Source organism: Chrysemys picta, chromosome 5 (genome assembly GCF_011386835.1).
Source record: "Chrysemys picta bellii isolate R12L10 chromosome 5, ASM1138683v2, whole genome shotgun sequence".
Taxonomy (NCBI): Eukaryota; Metazoa; Chordata; order Testudines; family Emydidae; genus Chrysemys; species Chrysemys picta.
Window position 1 is genome coordinate 139569198 of NC_088795.1, and position 12434 is coordinate 139581631.

A 12434-nucleotide genomic window follows, 5' to 3' on the forward strand; every position below is an offset into this window, starting at 1 on the left:
TGTTTGCACTGGGTCTAGCCCACTGGGCCAGCTGCCAATAGTCCAATCTCTAGCGCTGACGCTACCCATGAGTTTGGAATGACCCATGCAGCTTCCATCCGTGGGGCGTAACGCAGCCATTCCCAGATTTTTGTCAGTAAAGGTTTTCCGTCCCACTGTCCATCTATATTTCTCCCTCTGGTGACTGACTAATTGTTGGCCAATTAAACACTCATTTAGCGTTATGCCAACTCCTTGGGGAGCCCCAGAGCTGAGGAACCGTTGTGATGCCGTGGCTGCTGAGTGGCTATTTCATGGACCGACGGCTTGCTGTTTTGCAGGGGATCCGAGCTCGGGAGATTTTGCAGAAGGGGCTGGAGAAAGCCATTCGGGAGAAGCTGCAGAACACGCAGGGCAAGGACTATTCCGATGCCCTGGACATCCTGATAGAAAGCGGCAAGGAGCATGGCAAAGAGCTGACCATGCAGGAGCTGAAGGTAAGAGCAGGGTCTTGTGCATCTCCAGGGAAGCTCAGCCTTGGGTCAATTCCTCCCTTAAGTCACCATCGGTCTGGTTTCCTCCTTCACTCTGCCCAGTCTCCCACGGCTGTGCCCATCCCACAAAACTCCATGTGATTGGCGGGTAGGTTCTGCTCAAGAACATCACCAGCTGGGATCAGCGAGGGGCAGAATGGCAGGGAAGGGAAGGCAGCAGCAGAGCTGTGCGGAGGCTCAGGGCTGGATGAATGAAGGGTGCTGAAGGGCCAGGCTGAGGGGCCTTGGCAGAGCTGGGGTGAGACTAGCCGGGATGTATTAGCCAAGCCATCTGCAAGCATTTGCGCAGCACCTGCCTGGACTCTGTGTGGCTCAAACCCAGTGCCAGCAGACCATTCTCTGTCCTAAGAGCTACATTTATGTGCAGATCCTGTCCAGGCTTTGGAGAAGATCATTTCTGGGGAATATTAGTATTACAGAGCGGCACTCTTTCTTTTCCAGCATTTAACGGCCATTAACTCGTCCTCACAGTGCCACTGTGAGGCTGATCAGGATTATTATCCTCAATTGTACAGGTGGGGAAACTGAGGCACCGAGCGGGAAGAGAGTCTGTGTCTGGCCCAAGATTAGAACTTGGGCATTCTTGGTGCCTAGGCCTGTGCTTGGACCACTAGCCTCACCCTACGCTCAGTTAATGACTGCCCAGGGTCCGTAAGCTACATCATAGGCCATCAGCTCCTTCTAGCCCATTGTTTACCCCCAGGAACACCCTGCAGTGTGGCTATTTATTTCTGTTGGATTGAACATTGGCTCAAAACCAGTAAGTAGCTATAAATTGCAGGGCGGGCCACGCGGAGAGGGAGAGGAAAGAAACGCCACTGGAGAATCTTAGGGGTCCTTTCTGCTTCCCGTGACACGTAAACGAACTGAACGGGGATATTTTTGGCCAGGCAGCACATCACGTGGGGTGCCCTCTGCTCCCTTTGGAACGAAGTCTGTCCTTTTCCTGAGTGCATGCTAAATCTGTGGGGGAGGGAGGTAAAGACCACATGAGAAAGAAGAACCCTGAGTAAGACAATGCTGGACAGGAGTGCTTTAGGGGTGGCGGTTGTTTGAAAACCTCCAGAGCCCTCAGCCCACCGCCTGGCTGCAGCTGGCACGGAAAGGCTGCGTGCAGACTGGAATGCTTCGCAAGGGGGCAGAGGCTTTGATACCGTGGGCACCAGTGTAAACCCATCCCAGGCCCTTGTTAGCAGCCTCAGGAGACAGGCCTAGGACTGATTGAGCCTACGGAGAGCCAGGCTGCTCTCCAGGGGGTGGCACCGCGCAGGTCAGAAGTGGTGTAGGGCTTATTCATGGTGTAGATGGGTGTAAATCAGGAATAGCTCCAGTGAAGTCAATGGGCTGACCCTGGCGTAAGGGAGATCAGCGTCAGGCACTCTGTGGGCGTGACAGACATGCCTGAGGATGTTGTTTGTCCCTTTCTCTCCGGGGGCAGATAGATAAGGGGGTGTTCGTATGCTGGTAAGAGCCAAGGGAACCCCCCCTGAAGCTGCAATGCTGTCTTTGCGGGGAGGGGCTGCCTGTGTTCTCTCGCAGCCGGGGGGAGGAGGAAGCCAGCGGCAGCCCCGACAAGAGCTGTTGTTTTTCTTTTCCAAACTGGACTTTGCAAAGTTCCATCGGGGAGAAGGCAGGGCTGGGCCCAAGTCCCCTTCCAAAGCAGAAAGGGAATGTCTCCCTCCGGCTTAGTCAGCGGCTGGGAAAGAATTCCTGAAAGCTTAAGTGACTTGAGCAGGAGCCTTGGACCGAGCGACTGGTGAACGTGCTGTTCCCGAGTCGTCCTGGCTTGGCAGGAGGGGAGGGAAAGGCCCTTTCGCGAGCCGGGGTGGCAGCTTGCAGGAGGAGCTGGGACGATGCTCGACCGGGGGATTGGAAACGCGGCCAAGCCCATTACGTCGTGTGACGGGGAAGGAAGAAATGATCCGCCCCAGGCTGCTGCTGGCTGCCTCGTCCTCTCAGCTTGGCTGCCACGCTAACAGCTTGGGCTGGGGATCCAGGCTGTGCTGCCCCCAGCTCGCGGCTCTGTCCAAGCTCCCTCAACCGCCTCTCGTCTTGATGATGGTGGGGTTTTTTTTCCATGGTGTGGCCTTCCTCTGGGGAGGATGAATTGTAACGTTCATGGAAGCGGGAGACTGAGCCAGGCACAGTGAGAGCTGGTTTTGTTGCGGTTTATTGGTAACCTCCTGTGGCAGCTAGAGGTCCCCCTCAGGGATCTGGGCCCTATTGTGCTAGGCTCTGTACACGCGCCCTGGAGAGAAGATCCCTGCCCTTAAGGGCGTACAAGCTAAGTACTACGGGAGCTTCCTCCAACCGGTTCTCCTGACAGCGCTGCCAACGCCCCGCGGTTCTGCTCTGCGGCACCTCCCAGGGGTTACCCCGTTGACGTGCAGCAGCCCTGAGGAATGCTTTCCTGTTGTGCCAAATTGTATGTTGCAAATAAACTCTCTTTGGGTACCAGGCTGGGGCTAAACCAAACTCCTTCCAGCTGTGCCGGGTTCTAGCTTCTGCCAGTGGACGGCTGGGGCATGAACCCATTTTAGCATGTGCCCCATAGGAAGCACGTACTGCAGCAGCGTGATGCATGGGGCCGGGTACCTGAGGCCGGGACCTTCCCAGTGTATAACCCAGGGTTCCTTTTGGCCTTCAGGATGGCACCTTGGAGCTGATCTTTGCTGCCTACGCTACGACGGCCAGCGCCAGCACCTCTCTGATCATGCAGCTCCTGAAGCACCCCGGCGTCCTGGAGAAGCTTCGTGAAGAGCTCCGCAGCAAAGGCATCTTGCACAACGGCTGCATCTGTGAGGGCTCCCTCCGGCTGGACACTATCAGCAGTCTCCACTACCTGGACTGCGTGATCAAGGAGGTGCTACGTCTCTTCACCCCCATCTCCGGCGGGTACAGGACGGTGCTGCAGACCTTTGAGCTGGACGTGAGTACAACAGCCCAGGAGCTCTGACGTGTCTCGCGCACCTTCTCCCCTGAAAAGGGGCTTCAGAGTATTTTATAGAGACACAGGCACCTTCCCACTGGAATAGAGTCACCTCTGGGGCGGAACCTGGCAGGTTTTATACCCGTGCAGGCCAATGTTGCACAAGTGTAGGACAGGGGGCAAGATGTGCCAGATCCATTTTAAAGTATGGGGGAAGGGGTGTTAGGGGATAGGATATTTCTCCCGAGTGTCCTCCTGACACTGGAGCTTGGCCAGATTTGACGTGAGCATAAGCACTAGGGCCTGGGTTTACATTTCAGCAGAAATGCAAGACCGCCCCTCCACTGGCACAGCACTACACAGGGGCATTGGCTGAGTATGGACTCAGAAAGAACGTAGGACTGGAAGGGACCTCCTGGATCACTGAGTCCCGTCGCTGCCATCGCAGGTCACCCCGTCATATCATCCCGTTCATAAACTTCTCAAGCTCCATCTTAAAACCAGTTTGGTTGTTTGCCCCTCGCCCCTGTTCTTATTCCGAGACTGTTCCAGAACCTCCCTCCTCTGATGGTTAGAAACCTCCTTCGCATTTCCAGCCTCAGTTTACTCCTGGCCAGTTTATGCTCATTTGCTCTTGTGCCACCCTTGTCCTTTATTTTAAATAGCTCGTCACCCTCCTTGGTGTTTACCCTGCTGATGTCCTTAGAGAGAGCAATCAGATCCCCTCTCAGCCTAAATAAGACCGGCTCCTCCTCTTGGAAGACAGGCTTTCCAGTCCCCTGATCATCCTAGTAGCCCTCCTGTGCACTTCAAATTCCTCTTTCTTGAAGATGGGTGACCAGAACTGTCCACCATATTTCAGATGGTGTCTTACCAGTGCCTTGTTCAGTGGCATAAATACCTTGCCTGATGCATCCTAGGATCACATCTGTGGGCTTTTTTGTTTATAGTTGCATCACATTGGTGAGTCATAGTCATCCTGTGATTGACTAATACACCCAGATCTTTCTCCTCCTCTGTCGTTTCCAACTGATGAACCACCCGGTTATAGCGGAAATTCTTGTTATTAGAGGGCCACTTTCTGCTGACTCACCTATGCTTGTATCACCCTGACTTTTCCCCCTCAGAGGTGTTTTATCCAATGACTGTTCTGGCTCAGACCTGCTTAGCTCATGAAATCAGACCAGATTTCACTCTTGCACTGGTGAAGTTGCGGTCGTGGATCCCCAACATTAACCCACAGAGGCTGCTGAGTCATCCAGGTAGAATGCCCTTACTCTGCAAGAACATCCGAACAGTCCCTTGATCAATGGAACATTACAAGATGTGCCATGTGCTTCAATCAATGACAAAACTTCTGAAAGCTGGAAACTGATATATATATGTTGTATTTATTTTGCAACCAGGCCTGTAGGGATGTAGAACTATCCACCTGACAATTTGCGTGCTTATCAGTGAACATATCTGAATGTTGGGGCATAACTCAAAAATGGTTGAATAGATTTTGCTCAAACTTCCAAACAAAGGGACCTAGAAACTACTCTATTTGACCAGATAGACCACAGGTCTGATCCCATAAATCTCCTTCCAAACTAGTTCTTCCCTTTGTCACACCCAATCTAAATGAGAGGGTGTCCCAGCATGTTCTGCAAGGCACGTGAGCTGCCCTTGGTACAGCTCCCATCAGAGTCACTGGGGAATCTTGCATGTAGAAGGCTGCCTGTACCGGACGTGTCAAGGAAAGGTGCCTTGTAGTAGTCAATTGTAGAATAATCTGCCCATCGGGGAAGCTTAAAAAAGTCAGTTGTGGGTTGAGCTCCAACATGGACAATTCTCCCCGCCCAGGAGAGTTTTTCAAAAAGTTGTAAGGAAGTGAAAATCGGGTGGAAGAGTTATATAGAAAGTTCTCCCATAACCCGAACTATCCAGCAAATGTGGTAGTATAGTAATGCATTCCCAGCAGTGGAGGTCATAGAAACACCGGTGATCTAGAGACACCTGTCTTGGGGTTTTATACTGCCACCTATCACCGTAGCATCTGAGCGTCTTCCACATAAAATCAATAGCAATAGTGAAGTCCCCAGTGGATTTTATGGAGTCTCTGCCTCTTCTCCCTTTTCAGAGTCAAAGCTTTGGTTGGGGTAGTTTTTTGGTGAGCGGATAGGGGTTTGGAGTAGAAGGGGTGTTTGTACTGTGAATCTGACCTGTGGTAAAAGGCTTTCTCAGAGAGGAAAGTTTTTGCAATATATGAAATCTCCGTTTTAGGAGGAGATCAGGTGACCTCATGTCATGCAAAAGCATTTTCCCAATCGCACACAGGACATTTGTGTTTGTCTACACGTTCACGCACGTTCCTGGGATGACTTGTGCACCACGCTATTACAGGGGCTGCACACAATAGCACAACTCTTGGGTGTGACTTGCAAGCCACTTAGCAATTTAGTCAGGATCTGGCCCGCAAAGAGGACAAATTAAAGTCATACCACTGGCAGATCAGTGCAATTACTCTGGATTTACATTGGTGGAACTGATCGGAATCCAGCCCATCAGTTGGCACCAGAACTTTCAGGCAACCAAAGGGGAGAAAAGTTTGATATTCTAAAAGAGAAACATGTGGCGATCTCTGAAGCCAGAGATTGGGGTGTGACGGGGGAAAGGGGCAAAGGGCAGTTACCGATTTTTGGATGATCGGGATATTACTCATCATAATGGATGGAATTTTGTGCCAGCAAAAGAAAATCTTGAGACCCGTCAGTCACAGTAAACCCCGCTAATGGCATGATTTGAGGTTGAAACCTTTTCAAGTAAACAGGGGATGATAAATCACCCCTTTTTTCCCCCTCATCAGTGCATTCTCTGCACACCCATGCACTCACTCACACATTATAGGTGTGTGAAAATACGTGTGTATGTGAATAGGTGATGCCGTGGACTACTATACAGCTTATCTGGACACTGGCTTGGGGAGCTCTGAATAATGTGAGGGATAACAGCGGAGATGGGAGAAAAGTTTTCCCCTTTGCCATATGGTGGGCTAGACGGTGATGTCTGTTTCACCAGTTAAATCTAAAGCTTATGGAGTTACTCCAGATTTAATAAAAGAGGGACAATGATTAAAGGAATGGCAGTGATTTCAATCTAGCTAGTTTTCAAAAATGAGTTAGAAGTAGTTTTATGTTCTACACTTGCCTCAGCCGCCCTCTGCCGTTCCTTGTGCTTTTACGGGCACCCTTTTTTTTTTTCTTTTGCAAAATTCACTCTCCTGTTCTTGGGAAAGACCCACACAAACACCAAGGGAAGCAAAGATTCTAATCCTGCAACCATTTGCACGCACGAGAAAAGGTTGCACTGGCGGCGAAGTGTCTGCTGGGTTGGAGCCTAGCTGGACTCCACCAAGGACTCATCAAAACTGACTATTCACATTCACTAATGTACCAATTAGTATTTGCTTGTATTACGATAGTGCCTCCAGGTCCCAGCTGAGGTCAGTGCCCCATTACATCAGGTGCTCTACAGATACCCAGTGAAAGAGAGAGAGTCCCTGCCCCAAAGAGCCTGCAATCTAAATAGACAAGTCTGATAAAGGAAGAGAGGGGAAACAGAAGCACAGAGAAATAAATGATTTGCCTGGGTCACCCAGCAGGAGAACTGCAGTGCTGGGAAGAGAACCCAGGTTACTTGACTTCCAGTCCAGCATCTTACATACTAGATCACACGGACTGAAAACACACTGGGAAAAATAAAGTTGTTCTGTCATTAAATTCTGGATATCTTGGATACCACATGTAACGATAGTAGATAAAAATATTTCAGACAGAAGGACTTTCACAGTGACCGAAGTCCTTTTAAGTGTCGTTGTTCTGCATTTATACAGCGCTGAGCACAATTGGGTCTTGGCCCATAATTGGGGATTGTACACACTACCACAATACAAATAAATAATTGATTCCCCAGTAGGTCAGAAGGAGAACCCCACAGTCCTACCCTAATCACAAGGCAGGGTGTTTCCCCGTTAATCCTTCAGTATATTCTATTCATGATCGCGGATCTCAAACAGAGTCCCCAGTATCGGCAGCGTCTCAGCTGACCCGCGCAGCGGCTTTGCCCAGCTCGCGTGGTCTCGTTAGTGGATGGCTACGTTACCGTTGATGCATTCTTGTTTTTCTTTCCCCTGTCTCTCTCTCTGTAGGGCTTTCAGATCCCCAAAGGCTGGAGCGTCATGTACAGCATCCGGGACACACACGACACCGCCCCAGTATTCAAGGACGTGGACGTCTTTGACCCTGACCGCTTCGGGCAGGACCGTACCGAAGACAAAGACGGCAGGTTCCACTACCTCCCCTTTGGCGGGGGTGTACGGACCTGTCTCGGCAAACACCTGGCCAGGCTTTTCCTCAAGGCACTAGCCATTGAGCTGGCCAGCACGAGCCGATTCGAGCTAGCCACCAGGACTTTCCCTAGAATCACGCTGGTCCCTGTGGTCCACCCCGTCGATGGACTCAAGGTCAAATTCTTCGGACTGGATTCCAACCAGAACGAGATCCTGACGGAGACAGAAGCCATGCTGGGGGCGACAGTGTAAGCCAACTTTTCCTTCACCGGGGGAGGGCCAATGGGGGTGGGTGGGAAAAGGGGCAGAACGAAAGGAGAAAACAGGAAAAGAAGCTTCTCCACAACACTAACCTTGCAGAACCTCCTGGTCGAGACTTTCTCCCACAGCAAAGCTGCCAAAATGATTGTTATTTCTGTGGGGAAAGTACAAGGAGATTGGCTGGTTTGGTTTTTTGGTTATGTTTTAAGAAGAATTTCAAACACTCGTAGAGCTGGGACTGCTTGACCGTACACAGTATATAAATATATATATATATATATAAACCTTTCTGCTGCAAGGAGGAAGGGCAGAGGATGCCTGCTGCGGGAAAAGCTTTTGAAATTAGCTAGCGATCAGAGGTCTGACTGCCCCACACGCCTCCTTGGAACCAGGCCAGGAGGTGTTGGCGAGATCTGATGGCAGGCTGCTACCTCTGGTGGCCTTTGATCTTGTTGAACAGTGTTAAATTAGTTGGTGATAACAGTGTTTGTTTTGTTTTGCTTCCTTGGGAGAGAAAGAAGAAAAAATCCCCACACTCCCAATCCCTAAACCCTTCTAAACGCTTTCCAGTTCTGATCGGTCTCTCACAGCATGTGGGGAAAAGAACTCTGTGTTCAGATGACAGCGGCCCCTGCCCACAAATGCTGGGAAGTGCATTCTGGGTAACGGCACGCAAACTGAACCCGGCACCAGTTTGGCTTCTGGCATGGCCACTGGTGTTGCTGCAAGGACCACTGGGCCACTAAATGCGGCAGGGTCAGCTGACAGGGTGTTCTATTCTGCCTATGCTTTGTGAACAAGAAAGTCATTTGATCTGTACTGTGAGACAAAGTAATGGCCAAATTCTGCCCTCTGATGGGAGTCTCTCATCCGCTTCGGCGTGGGCTGATCTCAGTTCAGAGAGTAGAACTGGGGTCTCCGCCGTGGACATTTTTGAAGTTGCCTGCTGCTGCTACATGGCATGTGTGTAACTGTCCATTCCCCCTACCCCCACCCTGTCTGATCCCTCCCAAACCCAGAGTTTTGCAGTGAGCTGTATTGTTTTTGCCTTCTCTCCGGATCTCTCAGGCCCCTCGGTGTGTGCACTGAACTCTGAACCACATGTACTTCATAAACTGTACTGGGGTGCTGCTAAGTAACGTGGCTCAGAGCATGCAGTTGTTTTGTTCATGGAACCGCTGCAGAACCAAGCCTCCAAAAATTACCTGGTAGTCACACCCACAGCTGCCACCGTCCCCTGACCACAGAGGTGCTTGCATTAAAGAGTGTTGGAGATGGGTGGAAGGCTCCCTCTGAGCTAACCCTTCCCTCCGCGGCATCCAACTGAAGTGAGAAGCTGTCCTGGGAGTGTTTGTCAGGGCATGTGAGCTGCCATCAATGCAACCCCTTTTTAGAGACACTGGGAACTTCGTAGACTGCCCAGTCACACCTAAAATGGGGGTGTTCCTCTGAAAGAAAGCGAGGCCTGTATTGTAGTATTTGGATCCTCAGCATTCAGACATGTTTGGATCTGGCGTTTTGGTTCAGGGCCATCTCGAATTTAAAAAGTTACCAGTCTGATTTTTTTTTTTCCAGAGGTGCTGAGCATGCCCAATTCCTGCTTCAGCTGGCATGGTGGGCACTCAGCACTTCTGCCCTGAGTCAGGAGCAACATCTCTTTTTGCTTTAATAGTGGCAGGGCAAAGGTTTGGCAGCTGGCACCAGGCAAACCACATGTACCGCTTCTACTTTGTAGCGGCCCTGGTCAATGACTGGCAGTCTCAGGGAAGAGAAATCTCTCTCGCAATTGTCCAAGACAGGCGTGCTGTTCATCTGAGCTGCAAGCACTGACTTTACCCAGACCTTTCAGTGTGTTCACCCTCTCTCTCGGATATATTTGCTGTAACAGGGGCACCTCATACAGTTCATCGGGCAGAGAAGGAGAAACACAAGAGCCAGAGCTGAGAACTCCCTCGACCTGGGTGCCAATGAAACTGTTGTGGGTGGGCGGCTTGTCAGGATAAGTCAGAGAAGCTGAAATCTGAAGGAAGGAGGGGTGGGAGCTTCCCACCAGGCCTGTGCAGGGTTTGCAGGCGTGGCTTTTGAAAACTGGGATGAGTCAGTGGAAGGCTCTAAGGCAGTGCTGAGTGAAAGATGCTGAAGGCTGCTCTAGCCAGCCGTTCATCCGTCCAGGATCAATAAAGACTTTGGCAGTTCCCTGGAAGGGGAGACACTAAAGATTTAATCATCACTTTAAACTATGCTGCCAAAAATCATATAGAAGCGCATAGACCGACAAACACACACGTGTATGAGCTCTGCTTCCATGAGTGCATGTGACTTGGGAGACTCAGCGTTCATGTGGTCGTTTCTGAGGCTTGCTGCTCCATAATCTCTCTGTGGCCGTTTCATAGCAGGTTTTTATTTTAACAGGGATTGGCCTGAACCGAGACGCTGTAGCCTCTGAACTCTGAAGTTCAGGACCAGATTCGGATTTGGCAGCTAGCCCATAATCTCTATGGCTGTTTGAACCAAAACACAGATCTAAATCCTCCGCAGCTATGTGTGGCTCAGGCCCATGTCCCACACTCAGAAACTTTGCAATCCAAGTTTGGGTCTTTACACTCTCCGGGTCTAACTTTCGATGGAAACTTCACAAGATCAGGCTTTCTTGTGAAATTTCTGCCATTTCCTGTCCCGGATAGAAATGTGTCAGTCTGTGGGTCTCCACATATTTCCTGGTGATCCACCGAATTAAACATTTTAAGAATCATGGAGAAGAGGGCGTTGGGAATGGAGATGGTCCATAGGGTAAGAAAGCTAGAGAACCACTCTTTTTTTATATGTCATACCCAGTTTTCAGGCCTTGATAAATTCTGTTTTCAAGGTGTCTGTAAAAGCCACTTGCAACCCCACAATCTTTTTGAAAACATTATTTGGTGGGGACACAGAGGACAAGGGAAGGAGAAGTGAGAGGCTACAGGTAATGAGAAAAGCAGGGTGGGGAGGGATAAAAGGCCCCATACGAAGTCCGTTGAAGTTTTTCCATTTACTTCAATTGGCTTCAGATCAAACCCCATCAAATAATCATTAGCAAAGTGTTTTCTGAGATACTTTTAGAAGGGCATTGGAGTCTCAGGAGATCAGTGAAGGGTTTTCATTTTTTAAAATTTCATTACAAAATAAAAACCAAACACGCTTTTGAATGAATAAATGACCGGAGAGAGATAATGTAAGATGCATACATCTATCTATTATATGTGTGTGTGTGTGTGTATTTTATCTAGACATAAATAGATCATGCTTTTGATTTACCATTCCTAACTAATATAACTTGACTAAAAAAAAGTTGCTGCAGTGGGTTTGCAGAATAAAGCACTTTGACTCTCAGAATTTTTTTTCCTAGCACAGTCCAATTCGCTATAATATTATTTTATACACAAATTTTTTTGGTCTGTCTTTATAAACTATTATAAGTACTATTTTTGTTATAATTCAAAATAGATATTTAGTATAAAAGTTTTGCTGTTAAATATTTGTTATTTAGTAAGATATGAATTTTTTCTCTTTATTGTAAACTTTGTCTGGAAAAAATATTAATATGTTTTTATTGCAGTTGTTTTTAATCTTAAGAAAAAGCACTTGTGGGGATTTTTTGGTTATGAATTTGGTGCCGTGTGAACATGTTTCAGTCATGTGGTTTTTAATGTGTATATAATATTATGTGTCACATATTAAAATGGATGTTGTGTATTTTGTGATCTTAAAAAATAATCAATGTGGCTATTTTATAGACTTCCATAATAAAAGAGTTGAATCTCCAGACATTCTCTATTTATTGCAGTTCTGCTAGATACCTCTTCAGGAAGTTATAGAAAATAACTGGTAGTCATTTTGGGACTTAATCCTACTCCCAATATTTAGGATTTTGGTTGTTCCCAAACTGCCTACTATGGGGTTTCTTGTATCTTTAATACATCTGGTACTGGCCACTGTTGGATATTGAACTAGATGCCTATGGGCCTGATCTACTCTGGCAATTCAATTCCTACGTTACTACACTGTGAAACATTCTGTTACCAACAGATCCATGTGATTAGCCCCTAGTACTGAGCCTCACTGGAGCTCCCACACAAGGACAAAGCTCTAATGCAAACTTTTCCACACACACCCTCCCCCCAATAAGGGCTGGTCTACATTAGAAAATTAGATTGACCCATCTATGTCACTCAGGGGTGTGAAAAATCCACACTGAGTGACATAGTTAAGCCAATCTAAATTCCTGTGTAGACAGTGCTAGGTTGACAGAAGAATTCTTCTCTTGACCTAGCTACCGTTTCTCGGGGAGGTGGATTTACGATTCTCCTGTCGCTGTAGTAGGTTTGTACGCTACAGTGGTGCA

At 48.7% G+C, this 12434-nt stretch overlaps 1 protein-coding gene across 3 annotated transcripts in view; it reads left to right on the forward strand.

Moving 5' to 3' along the window:
• The window catches only part of LOC101953793 (cytochrome P450 26B1), a 35566-nt gene extending 23711 nt beyond the window's left edge, over positions 1 to 11855 (forward strand). For all 3 annotated transcript variants that reach the window (XM_042855635.2, XM_042855636.2, XM_065597307.1), the window contains 3 exons: positions 321 to 476; positions 3181 to 3462; positions 7652 to 11855. In XM_042855635.2, the coding sequence (XP_042711569.1) occupies positions 321 to 476; positions 3181 to 3462; positions 7652 to 8044 (831 nt within the window). In that variant the 3' untranslated portion in view covers positions 8045 to 11855. The remainder of the gene's footprint in view (positions 1 to 320; positions 477 to 3180; positions 3463 to 7651) is intronic.
• The last annotated feature ends 579 nt before the right edge of the window (positions 11856 to 12434 follow it).